Source organism: Heterodontus francisci, chromosome 1 (genome assembly GCF_036365525.1).
Source record: "Heterodontus francisci isolate sHetFra1 chromosome 1, sHetFra1.hap1, whole genome shotgun sequence".
NCBI classification, from domain to species: Eukaryota; Metazoa; Chordata; class Chondrichthyes; order Heterodontiformes; family Heterodontidae; genus Heterodontus; species Heterodontus francisci.
In genome coordinates this window covers 190253396-190277953 of record NC_090371.1, presented here as the reverse complement: position 1 = coordinate 190277953, position 24558 = coordinate 190253396, and the positions used below count along the sequence as shown (strand labels likewise).

The 24558-nt window shown below is 43.5% G+C and overlaps 1 protein-coding gene across 3 annotated transcripts in view; it reads right to left on the bottom strand.

Moving 5' to 3' along the window:
* Positions 1-16231: 16231 nt before the first annotated feature.
* LOC137374008 (5'-3' DNA helicase ZGRF1-like) overlaps positions 16232-24558 on the bottom strand; it is a 170655-nt gene continuing 162328 nt past the window's right edge. For all 3 annotated transcript variants that reach the window (XM_068039758.1, XM_068039787.1, XM_068039778.1), the window contains 2 exons: positions 18469-18557; positions 16232-17325 (listed from right to left, as the gene is read on the bottom strand). In XM_068039758.1, the coding sequence (XP_067895859.1) occupies positions 17217-17325; positions 18469-18557 (198 nt within the window). In that variant the 3' untranslated portion in view covers positions 16232-17216. The remainder of the gene's footprint in view (positions 17326-18468; positions 18558-24558) is intronic.

Sequence of the window (24558 nt, the reverse complement as noted above, 5' to 3'; positions counted from 1 at the left end):
TTAGGCAGGCATCAAGAGCGGCGCAGGCTTGGAGGGCCGAATGGCCTATTTCTGTGCTGTACTGTTCTTTGTTCTTTGGTGACTTGCCTAATAAGTTATTGAAATGTCTGAATTGCAATGTTTTTAATCTGACAATCGGGTGATAATATTGACAACGTTTACTCTTTGGACAAATTACCTTGCTGCTTACAAAAAGTACCACCTATTCCAGATATTTCATAAATAGCACACCAAACATATTTTAGATCATTGAAGGACATTTTACAATATTAAATATAAACATCACTCAAATAGGATATCCACAGGTGTATATCAATATGCAGCAAACATGAAACAACAGTAGCACTTCCCAAACCCGCGACCTCCGCCACCTGGAAGGATTAGGGCAGCAGGTGCATGGGAACACCATCACCTCCAAGTTTCCCTCCAAGTCACACACCATCCCGACTTGGACATATGCCAGCTTCTGGGTCATAATCCCTTAACACCATTGCGAGAGTACCTTCACTACGTGAATTGCTGATTCTCGGGGCAGTTTAGGATGGGCAAAAATAAAATGTTGCGATGCCAGCAACACCCTATCCGAGAATAAATAATAATTTCAAAAGCGAGATTTTAATTCATCGTGCAAGGTCGCATAATGTAATGCTTTGAAATGTTGCATAATGTATTCAGTTCAGCTGCTACCTAATTATTCTAGTCTTAGTGACCAAATACGTCCATTCATCGGAAGAAAAAATGAATTGAAACACCGCCATTGACCACAATCTTCTCTTGCTATGGGTTTATCATTTTAAATTGGGAACAGGAGTCATGTGGAAACATATAGAATGTTTTACCCATGCAATCTCTTTCCGAAGAAACCTGCCTGATAACAAATGGAACAGAAAATAAATCACGTCCTGGACCAAACATTTTTAGATCAAATTTATGAGAATGTTAGATGAACACTGCGAGCAGCATCTTAGAAATATGAAGTTTAAAAATTAAATGGAATTTACACTTTTTTCATTTTTTTCCTTTTTGGCAGAAGAACTGGCCAATATCCAACTTAAGGAACTAATAGTAAAGCTGACTTTTTTTTGGAACTGTTATAATTTAAAACGAAGTCATTTGCGGAAATAAATTATGTTTTAAGGAAATTACTTACGTATGATGAATGTCTTTTAAGGTGAATTCTTTCCTAGTTTTTTTTAAAGGTGGCAAAAAACAATGACGTGTTTTTGAAACTCACAGTATTCAAATTTTGTGAAAGTTGCTCCAGTTCGACCGTTATACAAATGGAAAAGCACAGCAACAGGGGGTTAATGAGTACAGCCAACACCCAGTGTATGAACTGTCCTTAAAGGGTCAAAATGTTCCTCTAGAGCTTTCGAATGTCCAGTTGTACCGCAGACAGCACAGATCAGCATAAATATTAAATGGTTTTTTAAAAAAAATCAGCGTTCTGACCTCATCAGAAAATACAGTGCATCTTCCCTAGAAACGAGGAGCTGCAGAAATTTTTTGTTCTGTATGTAGCTTGAACCCTTGGTGACATCAAAAGCCCTAAAACGGTGGAGGAAGATGTTGCTATGAAACTTGGGATCAGGGATGAAATGACGCTTTACGCTTGGACCCCACAAGTTGTGATCATGCATTAATGGGTGCTGGTGCAGGTGAAAAGATGAAACCAAACTGCAAACACAGAGCTGAAGAGTTAACATCTGAGTAAAGGCGAACTCAGCCTCAAAATGTAATCGTCGTGATTTACTTCTATTTTAAAACAGTATCATGTAACTGGTTCAAAGTAGAATTGTATAGTTATTGTCAAGTATTTTGTACTATGTTGGCCAAGTATATTGATTTTCTTTCAAGCCGTTTTGAACAACCTTTGAGCTGTTAGACATAAATATCCTTGTTTATCAGGAAAACCCAACGATCAGGGTGGTTCAATTCAGCTCGGGCACTTTTCGCAGCTTGTTGGAGTGAGTCCATTCAGGGGAAATAATTCCTTCATCATGTTTAAATTCAAAATGTATGCCCCCTTCTTCCTTTTGTCACCTGTGACCTCTCGCAATGTCTGTTACAGAGTTATATTTTCTTAAGTATGATAGAACAAAAAAAAATTGCCATGCGGAAGTTTTGGGGGAATAGAATAAACTAAACAAGGATAAACTAATCCCGGAACCATATAATCAAGATGTATATCTCTTTAACTGGTTTGAATCTTCATGGACATATCCCATAAGGAAACATACAAACTTTGATGCTGTCCTATTGTATAAAATAAATTACTAATTCTGATCAATCAATCGCATGAGAAACACATATCTCAAGTGTTTGGGGTATGAGAAAAATGTTTAGTGAGTTTTGTTGTGTTTACTATATTCACAGTGAAGTTTCCCATATCTTTCTTCTTGGGCAGAAATTAGATCTCTTAACATCAATGCATTGCAGCCATGTGGCCATCCTAAAGGTTGGTGCATTTATATATTTCCAATTTTGCATGACAGGTGCTGGAGTCATAACATGCCTTTTTAAAGGATACTTAATAAGAATTCAATTACTCCGAATTGAAGAAGCAAACACCATCAAAGAATGGTTTCAAGTTTGGTCTTATTCCAGTCACCCCTAGAAACCGTGGCGCAGAAACGTCTTTTGCCATTTGTTGTTAATATTCTGTTAATATACGTTTGAGAACGAGAAAGGGTTCGATTTTAATCGTGACAGTTTTTTAAAAACTGAGATTCCCTACACCAAGTGAATGTGAAGTGAATGACGGAGCCACTAATCGCTGAGCCGGGAAACAAATACGATTACTAGCAGAGAGTCTTGAGTCAGAAAGTCTCATAGACTTTAAGATGTTAATCCTGAACGTAATCCTTCCTTTGCCGTGTAGAAATACTGCAGCCACAAGAGTTGTTTTGTTATTTATATTGGCGTTTAATAAAACTCAGCCAGGATTGAATAGGACCCTTACTCTTAGATGGTAATTAATTCCTTATTTCTGTGACCCAATTGTGCTGGTACAGAGCAGTGGACAGTGCCAGTGCCCCCCTCTATCTTTGTCCAAAGACACAGCTCTCGTGCTTCAACAGCTATGGAAACTCATTCTTTTGATGTCATTCAAGAGTTTTTCTTGGGCATCTTCTACTTCAAGGGCTTCTGATTTTTTTCTTTTTCTTTTCTTTTTTTTAATTCGTGAAATCCTTCTAGCTTGGCCACCTCAGTAGAATTTAATGATTTGTTGAAAGCCTTTTGAGGAGAGTATGAGCATGATAGCTTGACAGTCAGCTGCCGAGAACAGGGGACCATCAAACTGTAAATGTTTTGCACGATTATAGACTCCAACTGTATAACAAAGCATCAAATCCGGGCCATAGCCTTCCAGACAACTGCCATTACATTTTCTACTCTCGAAGGTGTTTTATATGAAAAATGTCGTTTCTTAGTTATAGTTCCCGGGGATTTGTTTTACAAATAATTATGTGTTGGCAGTATAAAGGCATTAAAAGGGCTCACATCGACTAAGATGGTTTGAAGTAAGAGCGCGGTTTTATACAGCGTTTCGTCCCTGGCTTTGTCTTTGTTGAAAGCTACACAAATATCTGCATTTTATTCAACTGTAATGAATCTTGTTTGCAGCATTTTTGGAAGAGAGACCCTCGAATGAACCATATGGCCGGGGTGACTCGAGTTGGCCGTGTTTCGCAAACAAAGAGGGGATTGAGAAGCTGAAGGAAGGCAGCAAACTTCTTTCCGGCTGATGAAGCTGTTGTCTGGAGCCAATGATCCCAAATCTGCAGGCTTTATTCCCAGCTCAGCCTGGGACGTGATGTGTCATATGATTAGAATCTTTCATATTTACTACAAGTGTGTAGACGGGCAGTCTGCAGAGAGAAGGGCGCATATGCGAGGTAGACTTAGCATCTGAAAAAACCCACCGGATAAATACACTTGAATGAGGATTTGTTTTTGTTCTGGTGAGGTTCTAATCGATTGTTGATTGAGATTTTAGGGCGAACAGCGAGTAGCTGACGTCTGAGTTTCAAAATCTTAAGGTTTCTCTGAGCGATTTGAATAGTTTTAAAAAAAACATGCAAGGCACTTGGACCTCCTAATTTAGTTTTAACAGCGCGTCGTTTAAGCATATGGGCAGACACACATAGTCAGTGAACCTTTCACTGCCAGTGTACTGAAATTGTGTTTTAACATTGATTTAAGGTTGTATTTGAAAGTACAGCTAAACAATTCAACAGCTCGGTCTGGAATTTCAACTAGGGCGGCCGCGGGGAACTATGGCATCCGACACTTTTATGTGTGCAGTGACATATTTTTCATGTTAACACTTCCAGTAAAGTTTTTCCACACTGGCGTTCCGAGCTAAATTTCCAGCGAAGTGCGATCATGTTTTACAAGCTTGCAAGGAGATAAAGCGACGCCTATGGGAATGACAAGAAAGTCATTCATTTATGCAAACAGGCTTCAAGCAAAATTGCGATGTACATCGGCTCCGAATATTCAGTCTGGAATGGAAGCATCTGTTCGGCCAGGCTACCATTAACGATCCCTGCTGTAACAATAACATAATTTATCATGATTCATTTGCTTTACTTAGAAAGTACGGCAGAGAAACAGTCAATTCGGCTCAACTCGTCTATGCCAGTGTTTGTGCTCCACACGAGTATGTTGTCAAAATTGAAGCTTTCTACCTGCTGTTCATATTTCTAAGCAAACCAGTCGATGTTGGAAAAGTTTTGATGGCTAAAAATTCGTAATATAATGTAGTCTTTCTTGACTATCTGTGTGGCGGGGTGGGGGGAGGCCAGTCTCACTCCCACGTCTCGTGTGCTTCTAGTCCCTTTAATGAAACTAGTGACGAGGGGAGTAACTGCACTGAAAAAATAAAAACACTCAAACGCATAAACAAAAAGGTTTAAACCTCCATCAAATGATCCGATTTAGTGTTCATCTATCTGTTGTTACTGTGTTTCTAAAACAGTACCAGGAATTCTGTGAAAAATCAATTGAGAGCAATAGTAATTTATTTTGCTTTTTTATTCATTTTTCATATATGTACTACTGAGGTAGAGTGTATCTTCCCTGATTTAATAGTAATAATAATGGTGAGCACTTAAAGAGTAAATGGGACAGCAACTTCCAGCATCTGCACATGCGCAGTTAAATGTGGACATCAGGCAGTTGCTGTCTCATTTGCCTTGCTCTCCACAAGTTTCATTCCACCAGTACATCGCTGAGAGATTCAGTATTAAAATACATTAAAGGTGTGAATGTGCGGTACTTCTCCACTAAACGTGCCAGAAAAGGGTTTGCTCACTCAAGGGTAAGTGAATTTTTAATGGCATGATAACCTCTCTAGCGCTGCAAATTAACTTTTATAAGTGTGGCGTTTCATTCCTTCAGATTTAAATTACTGCTGGAGATTTAATTTTTTAGGAAGATAGGAACAGGAGCAGGCCATTCAGCCCCTCGAGCCTGTCCCACCATTCAATGAGATCATAGCTGATCTGCAGCCTAACACTATATACCTGCCTTTGGCCCATATCGCTTAATATCTTTGCTTAACTAAAATCTATCTCAGATTTAAAATTAAAACTGTTCTAGCTTCAACTGCTGTTTGTGGGAGAGAGTTCCAAACCTCTACCACCCTTTGCGTGAAGAAGTGCTTCCTAACATCTCTCCTGAACGGTCTGATCCTAATGTTTAGACTCTGCTCCCTAGTTTTAGAATCTCCAACCAGTGGAAATAGTTTATCTTTATCTAGCCTGTCTTTCTTTTCCTGTTAATATCTTGAAGACATCGATCAGATCACCCCTTAACCTTCTAAATTCTAGTGAAAACAGGCCTAATTTGTGTAATCTCTCCTCATAACTTAACCCCTGTAGTCCAGGTACCATTCTTGTAAACCTATGTTGCACTCCCTCCAAGGCCAATATATCCTTCCTAAGGTGTGGTGCCCAGAACTGCTCACAGTACTCCAAGTGGGGTCTAACCAGGGTTTTGTACAGCTGTAGCATAACCTCTGTGTTTTTATACTCCAATCCTCTAAATATAAAGGCTAGCATTCCATTAGCCTTTTTGATTATTTTCTGCATTTGCTCATGGCATTTTAAAGATCTATGCACCTGAACCCCCAAGTCTCTTTGGACATCCACTGTACTTGACCTCTTCCCATTTAGAAAATACCCTGCTCTATCCTTTTTTGGTCCAAAATGGATAACCTCACACTTGCCCACATTGAAATCCATCTGCCATAGTTTTGCCCATTCACCTAGTCTGTCAATATCTCCTTGCAATTTTATGCTATCATCTAGACTGTCTACAATGTCGCCTAACTTTGTATCATCAGAAAATTTTGATATATGACTTACTATGCCATCATCCAAGTCATTCATGAATAATGTGAATAATGGAAGCCCGAACACAGATCCCTGTGGGACACCACTAGTCACATCCTGCCAATCAGAGTACTTACCCATTATCCCCACTCTCTGTTGCCCACCACTCAACCAACTTCCTAACCATGTCAATAATTTGCCCTCAACTCCATGGGCTTCTACCTTAGTTAACAGTCTCTTATGTGGGACTTTATCAAATGCCTTCTGGAAGTTCATATAAATAACATCCATAGACACTCCCCTGTCCACTACCTTAGTCACCTCTTCAAAAAATTCAATGAGATTTGTCAGGCATGACCTTCCCGTCATAAATCCATGCTGACTGTCCCTGATTAACTGAAGTTTTTCTAGGTGTTCAGTCACCCTATCCTTGATTATAGACTCCAGCAACTTCCCTCCACAGATGTCAGGCTAACTGGTCTGTAATTTCCTTGGTTCCTCCTTTCACCCTTCTTAAAAAGTGGAGTGACATGTGCAACTTTCCAAGAGGGACCACTCCTGATTCTACGGAACTCTGAAAGACTATAGTTAGGGCATCTACAATGTGCTCCCCTACTTCCTATTTCCCTTTATGTAACTATAACATTTCTTTTTCTTTCTCTCTTTTAGCTGTTTCTTAATCCCATCTTCGGGAAGTGGCAAAGTTGGAGAATGACAAAGTAGCAGAATTTTGAAAAAAATGAATTAGATATTTTAGTTAAAGGAAAATACACAAGTTAAGAGAATATTTGGCCCCAATCTTAGGGGCAGGTTGAGTAGGCGAAAATGCAGATGGGAAACCCAGAAGTCCAGGTTTTCCCACATGCTGCGGAGTTTTGACTCCACAGTATGCCCTTTTTTGTTTAAACAGGATCCCTGCTCAGAAGTCAGCCTGATTGACAGATTTGACTTCCTTTTGGGTGGGGAGCACTCTGGAGCAGGTCACATCCCCAGGTATGGAGCTTGCAGCTGCTACTGGAGGAGGGGGTTGGGGGTGAACTCTGGCCCCAGGGTCTTTTTATGGGAGAGGGTCTGATGGGATTTGAGCGGGTCGGATCCAAAGCAAGAAGGTGAAGCTGCGGGTCGAGGTGGAAGGGGGTGGGGGGAAGCACTCTTGCTCCTCTGGACTAAGGGCACTTACCTTCTCCTTGCAGTTGTCCTTGCCTCCCTTCAGCTGCCAGGTTTCCTAAGGCTTGGAAAGCAGGTTTAATCGGAGGCTGCCAGCCTCATTAAAATACTTAAATGGCCATCTCGCCTCCTGAGAGTGGGTTGGCCCCTTGTCCTGCCTCCATTAAACCCAAAAGTGGTAGGTCGGAAGTGTGTTGGGGTCAGGTTTGAGATTTTTAGCTTTAACATCTCATCCCATCTGAATCCACTCATTTTTGGGAGTTAAAGTTCACCCCTGTACACTTTCTCCATGTCATTTTTCATACTGCAGAACGATTTCTCAGCTTTTTATCCAAATCAAAAAATGTAATCAGTTTTTGAAAGCTTTTCAGGTCACAAAGACGAAAACTAATTGAAGCAACATTTCTCTGTTTATACTTTCAGATGAAAAAAAACATAATGTAGCTGTGTGGGTAAGAAAAAAAAAGTTGGGAATTTAGAACATTTTTTAGCAAAATGCTTCAGGTGTTAACTATTATAGGTGGCTGCATTAATGCCAAACTCCAGGACCTACACAGTGGGCCAGATTTTGTTCTCATCCCAACAGCAGTTTTCATAGAGGGGGTGGGGGGTCGGCGAATCGGGGCAGAATCACCTGCTGTGGAACCCTCAGCTGAAATTCCCATTTCCGATTCTTCCAGGGGCGGGATAGGCTGACGACAACCTGCCTGCCAGAGGCCAAATAAGCGCCTCTTCCCGCCGCCGCTGGGATCTCACCAGCGATGGCGGGGGAGGGGGGGGGGGTGGGGGCTCCATTACGCGGGGAGGACACCTTGAAAAATGAGGTGCCCTCTCTGTGGGCTTGGGGGGGGGGGGTTCCCTCATACACCCACACGGGAACAACTGTACCCCCCAGGACCTCCCACCCTCTGGACTGAACGCCCACCCCCCAAACCTCCTCACTGGGGCTTTCCAGACTGGCCCCAACAACGTCACTTTACCTTGCTCTTCTCTGGGGCTTCAGTACTGGGTCCGAGGCCTCTGCAGTTACCAGCAGTGGTCATCGCTCCTCGTGGTGTTGCCTGTACTGCTGAGCTGCCAGCCCTGTGATTGGCCGGCTGCTCTTGGAGGTGGGATCCCCATCCCAATAAAATCTCTGGTCTTTTAGCTTAATGGGAATCCCGCTTCCAAGAGCTGCTGGACAATTAGAGGGCCGGCAGCTCAGCAGTATCGGCAGCGCCACTGGGATCGATGGCCACTGCCAACACTGCAGAGGCCTCAGACCCAGGCCAGCGTTGGAACCCCGCACCTTAGGTAAGTGAGGTGTGGTTGCCGGGGCCAGTCTGGAAGGCCCCAGCGAGGGCGGACTGGGGGGTGCAGTCTAGGGGGAGGGGGTGTCAGGGGGTAAAGTGGTTCCCGGTGGGAGTCCATCGTGGACCACAAATTGCCCACAAAGGAGGGAACCCCCTCCCCAAGCCCACAGGGAGGACGCCATGCTTTACAAGGCGACTTCCCCAAGTGGAGGAGACCCCCAACCCCCGGGTATGATCCCAGTTGTGGTGGGAAGTGGCCCTTAATTGGCGAATAATAGGACACTTAAGGGCCTCAATTGACTTCAGGATGGAAAGGCTCCGATGTTCGAAGTTCGGAACTGAGTTCCGAAGAAGGGTCACTGACCCGAAACATTAACTCTGCTTCTCTTTCCACAGATGCTGCCAGACCTGCTGAGTGGTTCCAGCATTTCTTGTTTTTATGCCTTGTATCGGAGTTTGACATGGATGCGGCCAATCAAGATCAAAAGGCTATAGGCTTCGTCTTGATGACAGGATTTCCTCAGGCCCAGTGCATCATTGACTGCACCCATGTGGCAATCAAGGCTTCATCGGACCAGCCAGCTGTACTTGTTAATTGTAAGGGCTTCCACTCATTCAATATGCAGCTGGTAAGGCATGCATGAAGTTCTCAGGGAGCTGCCATGACACTTTTATCGTCTGGCAGTGTCAGGTGCCTCAGCTCTTCACACCTCCACAGTGGACGACTCCTGGGTGACAAAGGGTACCTGCTGAAGACCTGGTTGCTGACGCCAGTGCGTTACCCCACCACAGAGGCACACGAAAGGTACAGTAGGTGCCTTCGAACTGCCAGAGCCACAACAAAGTAATCCATGGCTTTATCAAAATATGTTTCAGGTGCCTTGACCACTTTGGGGGCACCCTTCAATACAGGCTGACATGGGTCCCCACATAGAAGTGGTGTGCTGTACCCTGCGCAGTCTGGCACTTCAAAGAAAAGTGAAACTGGCACCAGAGGAATTTGGGGACAGTCCCATTTCCTCATAGGAGAGGAGGGCCCGGTGGCACATGACCGTTCAGAGGCACCTATGATACGTCCTGACATAGACCTGCATGTCAGAGAAGCCTGTGATGTCCTCATCCAGGCACGCTTCAATTGAGGGAAGTGTGAGCATCGCTGTCCTCATGCCAATCATTGCCCTGCTGTTCACACTATAGACGCACACATCACCCACTTCTCACAAACTAAGGTCTCTGCTGCGAGTAATTGTCAACGTATTACGTTCTCCACCCTGTATTGACAACCAACAGTCTCATGCCACACCCCTCTTTTAATCTGGAGGTTCAAAATAAAGTACTCCATGACACTTTGAGATAAAAGTTTATCATTCCTCAATAACATTAGAAGATGCACCCAAGTGAATCCCTTTATGCCACTAAAGCTGTTTCAGCATCCTTTCTCTTACTTCTATGCAATGTTTCCCTGTGGCTGGATTCACCCTGCTTATTTCCAGGCACTGACACTTTAGATGGACGCCCTCTGGGTTGTGGAGCCCGAGAGCCCCTCCAAAAACTGCGTATGTGTAAGGTCGGCCTTGGTCATGGTGTTAGGAGTCAGCTCTTGTGCCTCTGTCAGAGGGGCTGCTGTGAAGGGCCGTGACCTGAGGAGAGCCCCCACTTAGAGGCCTGCTTTAGGTTGGGAAAAAGAACCCGACCCGAACTTGACCAAACCACAGCGGACCCGAGCCTGACCCAACCATCCCTTTACTTACCTTCCTGACACCGAACCTGCAAGAAGCTGCAGCGCCTGCGCGATGATGTCATAGTGACATCACTCATTCTGCGCAGACTCAGTTTCGCCCAGACTCCAAGCTCAGGTAAGTTTCTTTTTATTTTTAATACTTACCAGCACAGCACTCACCGGCCCGACCCGAACTCGGCTCGAGCCCAAAAGCCGGACCCTGAAGATGGGCCCGACCCAACTCGAACCCGACACATGCCGTCGGGTACGGTAACAGGCCTCTACCCCCAATGCCATCATCCCTGTCTATTGCTTCCCTCTCAGGGCCGACCTGCATCTTCCTCCTAACTAAGTGTGGGCGAGCACTAGGGACCGCACTGCCTTTGGGAATTCTGACAGATGACCATACATTTCCCTTTGATGCTGCACAAGTAGTTGCTTAGTGTATGACACCCACGGCTCAGCATCTGTGTTAGTAGGTCATAGCTGGATGTTTCCTCAGGTCTCCAAAGCTGTCTCAGCCTCCAGCACATGCTCCTGTTCACATGAGCTGCTCCTTATCTTGTGCCACCTTATCTATCTGTGATGCGTGAGGTGAGTGTATCTGCGCTAATGGAGGATGCGCATGAGTAACGTGACAGTGCTTCCTCAGAGTGCTGCCCCTCCTCTGAGGACTGAAATACCTCCTTCCTCATCTCTCGCTGTGCCTCCAGCAAAGCCCCTGCAGGAGATAAAAGACAATAATCAGTGCTGCATGTAGGTGACAGAGAGATCAAGCCCTTGTATTTCGCTGATCATTATATTTTTCATTCAGTGAACAGGATTCCATATAAGTCATATCAGAGCCAGCTGCAAGTGTCACATATAAAGCTTTCACCCCCATCTCGCCATTGGTAACAGTCTGCATTGATGCCATCCTGCCAGTTTCCAGGGCATCCTCCTCCATTGTTTAGTTTAGTTTAGAGATACAGCACTGAAACAGGCCCTTCGGCCCACCGAGTCTGTGCCGACCATCAACCACCCATTTATACTAATCCTACACTAATCCCATATTCCTACCACATTCCCACCTGTCCCTATATTTCCCGACCACCTACCTATACTAGGGGCAATTTATAATGGCCAATTTACCTATCAACCTGCAAGTCTTTTGGCTGTGGGAGGAAACCGGAGCACCCGGAGAAAACCCACGCAGACACAGGGAGAACTTGCAAACTCCACACAGGCAGTACCCAGAATTGAACCCGGGTCGCCGGAGCTGTGAGGCTGCGGTGCTAACCACTGCGCCACTGTGCCATCAAGATAGCCAAGGATGCAACTCTGCGCCTGCTTCTGTGCCTCTCCTGGGAGTTGTATGCTCTCTTGTCCTGCAATGTCAACATTTAGATAGTGAATGTTGATTAATTTCAGTCAGTCCTTGCTTAGGACGTAGGCATGACATTTGAGAGGGCTCACTGTGGGATGGGAAGCACTAGGTGCTGTAATATCACTTGACTAGTAATCCAAAGATCCAGGCTAATGTCTTGGGAACATGGGGTTCAAACCCCACCACAGCAGCTGTTGGAATTTTTAAAAATTATATCAATTAATAAAAAATATGGAATTGAAAGTCTCAGTAATGGTGCTATGAAACTATCATTGATTGTCATAAAAACCCATCTGGTTCACTAATGTCCTTTAGGGAAGGAAATCTGCTGTCCTTACCTGGTCTGGCCTATATGTGACTCCACTCCAAGGAAATGTGCTTGACTCTTAATTGCCTTCTGAAATGGCCTATCAAGCCACTCAGTTGTCAAGGGCAATTAGGGATGGGCTACAAATGCTAACCTTGTCACTGACGCCCATATCCCATGAAAGAATTAAAAAACAATGTCAGCACATTGAGGGTATCATTGCTGTTTGTGGAGATGGAGGGTTAAGATGGAGCCTGGGCAGACATTCTTATGTGTGGTTGCAGGGTGCTTCAAAGGATATGTGTACTGGAGAAGGCTATGGAGGTGAGAGGATGATGGCTGCCAGCTGAAAGTTGCATGCCACTCACCTTACCAGGTCTCAAGATGTCATTGAAGCATTTCATGCACCAGATCTATGTCCTCCGCACCACACACCTCTTTTGCGACCTCCAGCCAGGCCCGTTTGGTGAAGCTGGCTGGGCTTCTCCTGCCATCCTCTGGAAACAGCAGCTACCTCCATGCCCTCACAACTTCCACCATGACCTCAAGTGCTGCATCCGTGAATTGTGGGGCTGCCTCGTTTTGTGTTTGCAAATTTGCCATCCACAGTGCACAGTGCTGCCACTGTGAGTGCTGCCAGTGTCCCTTTAAATACTCAGCTCACATTCCAGCTTTTGACACTCCATCCCACTCACTGCATCTAATTGGATGCTAATCCCAGAGAGGCCCTCTTAATTGACTGACCCCCACAAAATTTAGCTGAGCAGGTTCTGGGCCTAAGGGTTAGATTGCCAACCTGGAAATGGTCCTGACACCCCATCAAAAACTAAGTCCACAAGATTCCACCCACTATTTCTGCCAAACCCTTTGGCCACCTTCTCTCCCCTACTCAGGAGTGTAAATGCCAGATATTGACCTTCAGCTTGTTCCAAATTACCTACTACCTTGCTGTGTACCATGCTATTTAAATTAGGTATGAGATAAAACTGAATACGTATGTAAAAAAACATACAATAATAATCAAGAGCATCGCTTAACAATTTTCATGGAAAATGGATAGAATTGCAGAATTTGATGTAGAAAATACCAATAAAAATGCCGGAATACCTTGTGATAACAAAACAATTTAATTTATTCTGTCATGGTAAATCAGTGGCCCTGATTATATATTATACATTAAATGACGTAACAGTCCCAGGTTACAAAACAGCGTATTGTTTAATTCACTGTGAACAATGCCATGTGAGATTCATTAGGTATCTTTCTTTGGCCTCCTTATCTCGAGAGACAATGGGTAAGCGCCTGGAGGTGGTCAGTGGTGTGTGGAGCAGCGCCTGGAGTGGCTATAAAGGCCAATTCTAGAGTGACAGGCTCTTCCACAGGTGCTGCAGAAAAAATTGTTTGTCGGGGCTGTTACACAGTTGGCTCTCCCCTTGCGCTTCTGTCTTTTTTCCTGCCAACTGCTAAGTCTCTTCGACTCGCCACACTTTAGCCCTGCCTTTATGGCTGTCCGCCAGCTCTGGCGAACACTGGCAACTGACTCCCACAACTTGTGATCAATGTCACAGGACTTCATGTCGCGTTTGCAGACGTCTTTAAAGCGGAGACATGGACGGCCGGTGGGTCTGATACCAGTGGCGAGCTTGCTGTACAATGTGTCTTTGGGGATCCTGCCATCTTTCATGCGGCTCACATGGCCAAGCCATCTCAAGCGCCGTTGACTCAGTAGTGTGTATAAGCTGGGTGTGTTGGCCGCCTCGAGGACTTCTGTCTTGGAGATACGGTCCTGCCACCTGATGCCAGGTATTCTCCGGAGGCAGCGAAGATGGAATGAATTGAGACGTCGCTCTTGGCTGACATACGTTGTCCAGGCCTCGCTGCCATAGAGCAAGGTACTGAGGACACAGGCTTGATACACTCGGACTTTTGTGTTCCGTGTCAGTGCGCCATTTTCCCACACTCTCTTGGCCAGTCTGGACATAGCAGTGGACGCCTTTCCCATGCGCTTGTTGATTTCTGCATCAAGAGACAGGTTACTGGTGATAGTTGAGCCTAGGTAGGTGAACTCTTGAACCACTTCCAGAGCGTGGTCGCCAATATTGATGGATGGAGCATTTCTGACGTCCTGTCCCATGATGTTCGTTTTCTTGAGGCTGATGGTTAGGCCAAATTCATTGGGTATATATTAAATATATTGAGCATACACTGATGCCACACTTTGTTTTAGTTGTAAAATAATTATAAATGTCAGCTTAGCAAAGTGGTAACACTCTGGTCTGAGTCAAAGGTTCAAACCCCACTCCATTTGATCACAAAATTCAGCTCAGAGTGCTGTATTGTTGGACGTGCTGCCTTCTGGAAAGATATTAAACCAAGGTCCTGTCTATCTGTTCACCTGCATGTCAAAGATGCCATGATACATGTCAAAGAAAAGTAGGGGAGCCGTCAGTCAACGTCTCCAAAAAAAAATTAACTAGTTATTTTTTACATTGCTGTTTGTGGGATTTTGCTTTGTGCAAGTTGATGGCTGTATTTACCAATAAAACAGTAAATACACTTCACATGCAGTTCATTGGCTGCGAAGTGCTTTGGAAAAGGCTCAAACTAAATGCAAATTCTTTATTCTTATTTAAAACCTGGATGCTTTTGTCCTGCACCTTCGACAAGCACATTCCAATTCCCTGACTAAACAACAATTATACTATGAATGATCTAAATCTATGTTTACTTAACAATTAAGACTTTGTGACCTGAAGGTACACAGTTCCAAATAGCAGAATAATACTTTGAACGTTACGCGGTACAAACCCCGTGTCCTTATAAAATAACATATCATTCCATTTTTTATGAGTAACACCACAGGAGATCGGCTTAAAGAACATGCAATTTTACGCCTCCCCCACCCGGGAGTGAGTTGGGAGGTGGAGTAGGGTGTAAAAATCGAGTGGGAGACAGGGGTGCCGTTCCCGTTGCCTACCCGCCCCCACTGCTATTTTACCAGCGGTGGGGGAGGTGGCAAATGGCCCACCCATGCCAGGCCAATTGTGACCCTTAAGTGGCCAATTAATTGCCACTTAAGGACCGCCTTCTGGTATATTACCAGCAGCAGACGGGCACGTCAGCACCTGAGGAGGTTGCCCAGTAATACCTGGCAGCCTCCTTATGGCCTGAGGCGGCCCTCCTGATCAGGCACCCTGTGCCTCACGGAGGCCCCCCCAGCAGCATGGGCAGCCCTGCACTCCGACACCCACCCCGCTCACTGGGGTCCCTGGTGGGGCCCAACCCCCACTCACCTTTCCCGGGGCCTCCTCCATTGTTGCTGGTCCTGGCTGGGTGCAGCCCCAGCAGTGGCCATCGCTCCCGGTGGCATTGCTGGGACTGAAGAGCTGCCAGCCCTCTGATTGGCCGGCTGCTCTTAGAGGAGGGACTTCCTGCCTCAAAGGGGCGGAAGTCTCAACCGAGGCCAATTAAGGGCCTGGGCCACGCAAAATCACTGTGTGGCTTCCAGCCCGGCGGAGGCGGGCTTGCACCCGACATTTTAATTGGTGGGCAGGGCCAGCGCTGCAATGTAAAATTCCAACCATGGAACCTAGTAGCATTTTGCGGTCAGATTTCACCAATTAAATGTCAGTTGTCTCATGTGCATCACATTTAGATCCGGTTCGCTCTAATTTCATATTTGATATGACAAATCACAACTGAATAAATAGGCAACATAACAATTGGTGTGGGAAAAACAAGTAAAATTCCAATGGAAAAAACTAAAGATGCATGAAAACAACAAATCCTGAATGACCATTTAGAAAACATTACAAATAAAAGTGAAAGATTTGATTTCAGTGTTTGGAACAAAACAAACGATTGAAAGTGATAACAGAAATAGATACTTCATTTTTATTTCTCAGTATGTTCTGTACAATTCATATTATGTATCAATATGTAGAATGTTCATTTTTGATATTGTTTATAATATTTATTAGTTTATATTATAGTAAGTTTAGATAATTTTCTTAAACATTCTATACAATATGAACACTGATTTCCTGCCATTTAAACAACAAATTGAGGTATTTTTCATGTACTGCAATAAGGTGTCCAAAATGGCAGTATTTCTTAAATTTGTAATTATCCAAAAGATATTACTACTGTACATGTAAATAAGTGAATAATTTAGAAGTGGCCCTGTGGTTTTATTGCTGGTTTCTGCAACAGGTGGCTGTGGATCACTCACATCATTTATTACAATTGGATTGACTCTCTTCAGTTCTTGGCCTGGTTGATAATTGGAGAGCTTTATGATTGATTAATACTAAAATAAAAGCATATGCCAGAGTAGTACAGTGGATTAGTACTTGTTCTTTCTCCTCTGAGACTAGAGTTCAAATCCAGCGTAGAATAAATGGATGAAAGTGTCCTCTTATTCTGCCTCCTGAAAGGATCTTACATAAAATGAATAAGGGCAGCCATAACCCTGTTTCTAGCAAGCAAAATTAGATTAGGGGATTTAACCATAATATGGACTTGGGAGTCCTTAGCTTCCCTAGTATCAACATTCTTTGCCTTACCTGATTAACCAAAATATAATTTAAATGAGAGAGGAAACCTCATATATCAAAATGATGCACCAAATCACTATTATGGAACAACAGCTGAAGAGAGAAATGTACTGTCGAACTTTCCTGTTCAGGGTTGTATTTGTATGCAGAAGTTATTTGAGTAATTTAAATGATAACATATGGGTTTCATTCCTATTTGGTATAACCTAGTTACAAAAGTTGCATTGCAGTTATAAAAAGCAGAATTAAATACAACCATAACATTATTCTTTCCTTTCACCAGGAACAGTCTCCAACTACTTGCCAGGTTGATCCACATATATCACATTTTGTATTGCTGCTTATAGTGGGAGAGGAGGCAAAAAGTTGTGTTCTTCCACATCCTCAAGACTGATATCTATTTGATCGATTTTGAATTATTCCATCTTGTAAATCAAAATCTGGTTGCATTTTCTTTCCAGACCAAGCTATGTGAAATGGATGCACTTGTGTTGCCTTAGTGCAATCTTCCTGTTGTCATTCGCACAATATTCCTGATATTGATTTCCTGTCCTTGGTAATGCATTCTGTTCTCCGCTATTAAAACATGCAACAATATATTTATAAAACATGTGTAGGCATTTCATTAGTTTCTTGTCTTATGAAGTGTAAAAAGAACTCTTACAAGACCGTTCCCATCTACAGTATACTGTATGTATAGCAATCAGCTCTGGGAGCAGCACACAGCAGACATGGACCTGTTTCTGTACATTAGCCAATGGACTAATTTAGCAGCATGCTGGGGGTAGCAGGGTGCAGGGGTGCATGCTATGGCTGGGCAAATTGATAGTAATGAAAAGGAAAAGGGAAAAGATGGCAGTGGAAATATGGGTTACAAACCCCATATTTTTTCCATGTATCAGGTGTGTTCTCGAGTTGTTAGCTTTTTCACTGAAACTGTTGGGCACTTGGTTAATTTTTTACATTGCTGCAATTGAGCCTGATTCAAATCTGATTTGAAGGGGTCTAGGACTGGATGATACAACAAATTGAATAAATTCTCTCACTGTGGCACTATTAAAACAACATTACTTTCATTTTATAAGCCCTTCTTGAAACCATCAATGTTTTATCTATGAGTAATAGAAGGTTATTATTTACTCAATTGTCTGTCCCATCAAATGGAAGTTGTCTGGTGCTGGATGCCATATCTACCTGTCCAGCATGGTCATCCTTTGATGACCATGAAACATGACCATACTGGCAGTGCAGTGCTCCAATAGAGACCCATAGGCACCTTAGTCAATGGACCAACTAAAATCAGTGCCTAAATCAACCCCTTCACAATTTGATCAACTGACGTTAAAGTTACTAAAATGCTGTACCAACTCCAAAGCATCCATTTAGTCTTTTCTTTAACAAGATCCAAGGAGTAAATGGAAATGTCAAGACAGAGATACAAAGCTGTTGCTCCATAAATGTGTCCAGAAAGTGAAGTCTGTGACTCTTGACTCAAAACCAATTTAATTATGAATAACCCCAATGCTGCATTTCGTGCTTTGCAATCTTTGATAGCCTATTCATGAGGAGGTGGTCTTGTACAGAGTTTCCCCGACTTCAGGCAAAACAATTTCCAGGCCAATACTTTTGATGGATAAAGGAAGGCATCTGCTCTCAACTAGAAAAGAAGTGATTGTGTCTATAGTGGTAGTACACATATGCAGTTATGAATTATGTCACCTGCCAGTAGATTTTCTGCTTGGATAATTTGCACAATTCTGCACCTCAGGTGTTTCATTTCCTTCAGCCCTTTCTGTAGCATTAATGGCCTGTGAAGTAAAAAAAAAACTTAAAATAGATGTTAGGTTGTACTTAAATATACCAAATTGATAAGTATTGCATTTTAATCAGTTAGAACAGTCACAATGATTGCTGCTTGCAGATAAAATTTTACAGCACTGAGTTTAAAGCTGCACTCCTCCAGAACTTTTACTGCAAAGGGTAGTAGTACTACTCTTCTAATTATGAGTTCCTGAACAAAATGTCAAGTAACAGTGCATTAATATATAAACAGAAAATGCTGGAAATACTTAGCAGCGCAGGTGGCATCTGTGGAGAGAAAATCAGAGTTAATGGGGTTGAATTTTAAACTGAAAGAAATGGGTGGTTTGGTTCAGGTGGTGAGGGAACTAAAGTCAGAAAATCAGTTTCTCAACCAAACCGGCCCAACTCCAGCTTTATCTGAGACCAGAAGCTGGGTAGGCAGCCTACCCGCTCGGAGGAGACAGCCTGGAACTTTAAATAATTTTTTTTTAAAAATTCATTCATGGGATGTAGGCGTCGCTGGCGAGGCCAGCATTTATTGCCCATCCCTAATTGCCCTTGAGAAGATGGTGGTGAGCAGCCTTCTTGAACTGCTACAGTCCTTGGGGTGTAGGCACACCAACGGTGCTGTTAGGAAGGCAGTTCCAGGATTTTGACCCAGAGTGAAGGAATGGCGATATAGTTCCAAGTCAGGATGGTGTGTGGCTTGGAGGGGAACTTGCAGGTGGTGGTGTTCCCATGCATCTGCTGTCCTTGTCCTTCTAGGTGGTAGAGGTCACGGGTTTGGAAGGTGCTGTCGAAGGAGCCTTGGTGAGTTGCTGCAGTGCATCTTGTAGATGGTACACACTGCTGCCACTATGCGTCAGTGGTGAAGGGAGTGAATGTTGAAGGTGGTGGATGGGGTGCCAATAAAGCGGGGCTGCTTTGTCCTGGATGGTGTCGAGCTTCTTGAGTGTTGTTGGAGCTGCACCCATCCAGGCAAGTGGAGAGTATTCCATCAAACTCCTGACTTGTGCCTTGTAGATGGTGGACAGGCTTTGGGGAGACAGGAGGTGAGTTACTCACCAAAGAATTCCCAGCCTCTGACCTGCTCTCATAGCCACATTTATATGGCTGGTCCAGTTCAGTTTCTGGTCAATGGTGACCCCCTGATGGGGGGGGGGGGGGGTCATATGATAATAAGGCTTAGAGCCTCATTGCTATTCAGGTTTTAAACTTTAATTCCCGAGCATCAGGGAACCAGTCAGCTTCATCGAGGTGAGGATTGGTGGATTCATGCCTACCTTCTGGATCCAGATGCCTGCCTGAGAAATCTCCACAATCAGGCAACCCCCACCTCCCCATGACCTCCGATTCCATCAACCCACCACCACCATGCCCCCAATCCTGCTCAACACGAGGACTCAGAACTCCCATCCCCTTCCTCCCCCAAGGCATTCGAATATCTCCCGCGCAACACCCCACTACCCCACTGAACCGTCCAATTCCCACCAACCACTACCAGGCCTCTAATACCCCCCACCCAGCCTTTATACTCCACTCCCATCACCTCACGACCTCCAATCCCCCGATCTGTCCCTCAAGCCTGCATCTCCCTTCCCCACCATGAGCCTCCAACCCCAACCCCCAAACCAGGATTTGCAGCCCACCTGATTGACCCCCTTCTCTGCTCCAATCAACCCTTTCCTCACCCCCTCCAACTCAACCCCCCTCCATCCAATCAAGCCCACACCCCAATCGACACCCCTCTTCCCCTTTCATTTGACTGCAACACTTTCAAAGAACCATCCAGAATTAAGATAAGTTGTTCCTTCAAATATCATACATGTGCCATGGTTTAAGTTTAATTTTAAGTGGTACTTTGTGAAAGAAGGCATTCCAGTCATCAACAACCACCATATTCTCATTGGTTACATCTGCCAAGACGTTACCTATCATACCTGCAGGTCCTGGCACATCTACCTGAAACAGTCTTGGAGTACTGACCTCACAACATCTGGGTCAGCAGAGAACAAGATGTACGGATGTGCCATCATCTGCTGCAAGGACACCAGCACTTAACAGGTAGCATAGCACTGGCAGTCAGTGACAGTAAGAGCCAACTGCGGGCTCAAACTTGCCTCCTCCCGACGCATGGAGAAGGTGCCTAGAGGGGCACATAGGAATAACCTCCTTGAAACCACCTCCATTGCATCAGCCATCAAAAAAAGGGTTAAGCATTCCATCATTTACTTAAATATCTGATTTGTGTCTCCACCTTGTCTTTCCTTTTGCTTCATTTTCTCCTGTCACTTTTTAATCCTTTCTCCCTCCAGCCTTTTGAACTTTTCTTAAAGCCTCATTGCATTGAATGACAACTTCCCTTTACATTACACCTACACCACAATTTTCTAGTTCATTAGGCTAGTTCCCTACAACAGGCCTGAGCTACCCTTGAAACTATGAATAATTACACAAATGAGTTGACATCAGAAAAGCATACATGCTATTAGCACATTAAGGGACTTCATTTTCACAGGGGTTCTCCTGATCCTCTTCTATCACTTCAACAGTAGACTCCTTGAAACTCAGAAACAGCGAAAACATTAGATAGATAGAAGAGTCACAAGGAGACAATACAGAGCAGAGGCACAAGGCTGGTCTCTAGTGTTAGAGGCCTGAATTACGAGGAAAGACTTCACCAATTTGGGCTTTTCAGCTGTGAAAGGTGGCAATTGAGTGATTATACTAAAGTATTGTAAACAGCTAATGGTATAGAAAGATTAGTCTGGAAACATACTTCAAACTAAATTGTGACAGTAAAACAAATTCAAACCAGCAAAATGCAAACTGAGGACTGATATCAGGATGTTAGCCTTCATCAAAAAATGATCATTTTCTAATAGGATACGACATAAAAGCTGAGCGATAGAGAAACTGAAGCAGCAACATTATTATGAAACATCTGTAATTGTGAGTGTGATGGAAATTTAAATAAGTGGAGAAGAATCTCAGTCATTCGTGAATTTTCATTTGCTTTAAATGTGCCAAGTCCAGTTCGCAAAAACAAAACCCAATTAATCCTAGCAAGTAGCTTTGGGTATTATGTTGTCTTAAAAAAAGAGAAACTTATAAATTGACATTAAGCTACTTCTGGTAGTAAATGAGAAGAAATTCCCCTATCTCCCATTTCCTGTTGTATATGAACAAAACAATTTTGTAAACCATTACAGCTTAACTTATCATGAATGGTAAATCAAGCTGTCAAATTAGGACGCATTTTCAATAGTTTTCTTTTAATTGCCTTAAGGGAATGAGACCCTTAACATACAAATTACTATGTAGTGTTTGTTAGCAACAATATATTCAATTGCAAAATGGCAACTAGGAGCATTGAAACCCCTGGTTTACAAAAACAGAGGTGAATTTAAGAAGGAGGTAAAGGAACAGTATAGACTCTTTGGGTGGTATTTTACCACCTTAGTCTCTGGCCCAACAGCAGGACAATTTTCAGCTCTCAAACCAGAGCAAACCAATTAAGAACCAATATCCAGGCTCCCTGATCAATTAGGGAGGGTGGACAGGATAATGCAGTCATTTTGACAGAGGAAAGATTTCTGTTTAAAGGGACCACAGCATTTTTCAGAAAAGTTCAGCAGCACTTGGAATTTCCAGGCTGCAGCACCCAAAGGGATGGAGAGAAGACCTGGGAAGGCTGCTCATGTCATCTCTCGCTCTTACCTGCAGGACCATATAACCATAAAAAAATTACAGCACAGAAGGAGGCCATTCAGCCCGTTGTGTCCATGCCGGCCGAAAAAACGAGCCACCCAATCTAATTCCACCTTCCAGCACCTGGTCCATAGCCTTGCAGGTTACAGCACTTCAGGTGCACGTCCAGGTACCTTTTAAAAGAATTGAGGGGTTCTGCCTCCACCACCATTTCTGGCACTGGATTCCAGACACCCATCACCCTTTGGGTGAAAAGGTTTTTCCTCCAGCTGCAGGATCTGAAGGGCTGCAGCAAGGTGATCTCTCCCAAGAGCAGGAGGGGCAGGATAACCTCTCCAACCAAGCAGACAGGGATGGAAGTAGCCGAGGAAGTCAGCAGCAGCAGACAATGCACCAACAGGATCCATGACCTCAGGAGGGCATGACAGATCAGTGGTGTAACACTTTCAGGTGCAATCCCCACACTCTGACTTGGTCAGCATTTTCCTTGCACAGCATGCCTCAGATCAACACACTTTGTAGCTTCACTCATTCCTCTCCATGAAGACAACGCACATCCCCAACTGAGAGTCAACACTCACACTTTCCCTCAGCCTATTGCCCTCTTGCACCCATGCCTGTTGTTAAATGCCAGAATGCTTGTTATGGAAGGATAATGCTGGAGCCTATCTTTACTCAGTTTCACATTTATTGTAGAGTAAAAGGATTACAAACATGTAGCTCCTCACTCAAAATCCTCTCCCAGTCTCAGTAAGTGTCTGCTCATAAGTGCTCAAGTAAGACCCCAATTAACACACTCCACCTGCATATAAATCAATTGATACATAATTAACAGATTCCCTTTCTTTTGTACTACAACGTGGATTAATATGCTCAAAAAACATTTCAAAATAAATTCTATACTGGGTACAAAGTATTACACTGTGAGACACCCCTCCTCTAGCAGCCTAACAATTTCTTTGTACTAGCATTTCTTTTTATGAAACAATCGGATAGCTGATGACTTGCATCTACCCCTTTAAGTTTGGAGATTTCCTTTCTCTCCAGCATTTGTTTCAATCCAACATAGTGTTTTCTCACTCACACTTTCTGTAGTGTGTAAATTGTTCCACAAAGAACAATTATTCACATAACATTCAATGGGAATCCTATCTTCAGTATGTCCCTTATTCAGAATTTCACCCAAAATATTTGACAAATAGAACCCCATATCCACTGTCTCCACAAAACCCAGTGTTTCTGCAGCTAAAGTGTTTTTAACGACCCATTTTATTTTCTTAGCCTCCCAAGCTAAAGGACAAGATTTCCAATTTTCACCCATGAAACCTGCTGCACTTGAATACCCATCAGCAAGATTAGCATGTGAAGCATCACAAATAATTATTAGCTTCATGTTCTTTGGGTCATCTAAGGATGGGAATTTCAGTACGCATTTCTCCAGGTTTAGTTTTTTTTAATGTTTTATTTGCCCTTAAAACATTCTCAACTTTTGGATGTTTCAACATCATGCTTACTTCCAGCACATTAAAACTAGCATCAGGCCTAGTTTGAGAGCACAACAAGTTTAATTGACCAGTCAAGCTTCACAATTATTCAGTCTCTGCTTGAGATATATTATCATCTTTCTGTGATGAGCTAACATGATCAACCGGGATGGGAGTAACACTCTTTAAATAGGATTGTTGATTTAAAGTTATTCCAGACTTAGTCTGCTTAATATCTAAACCAATATATTTCAAGGCCCCACAAGCCAGACTCCCAATCTTAAATTCTGCCCTAATCTTATTAATAACATATCTCTCAAAATCCACAGGACCACCCCACAAGACATTATTAATGTGCATCATGAAGATGTCTGCAGGTTTCCATTTATGATACCAATAAAACGTTACAGGATCTGCTTTTAGTTGAACACAACCAATTTTCAACAAAACAGATCTCACCAAGAAATACCACACCTTGGAAACATCATTGATGCCATTGACGCATTTGTTCAGTTTCCATAGTTTTCCTTCTGCATCTTCTGCCTCTTTGGGGGGTTGCAGAAACACTTCTCTCTGAAAAGTATCATTAGAATTAGAACATTACAGCGCAGTACAGGCCCTTCGGCCCTCGATGTTGCGCCGACCTGTGAAACCATCTGACCTACACTATTCCATTTTCATCCATATGTCTATCCAATGACCACTTAAATGCCCTTAAAGTTGGCGAATCTACTACTGCTGCAGGCAGGGCGTTCCACGCCCTTACTACTCTCTGAGTAAAGAAACTACCTCTCACATCTGTCCTATATCT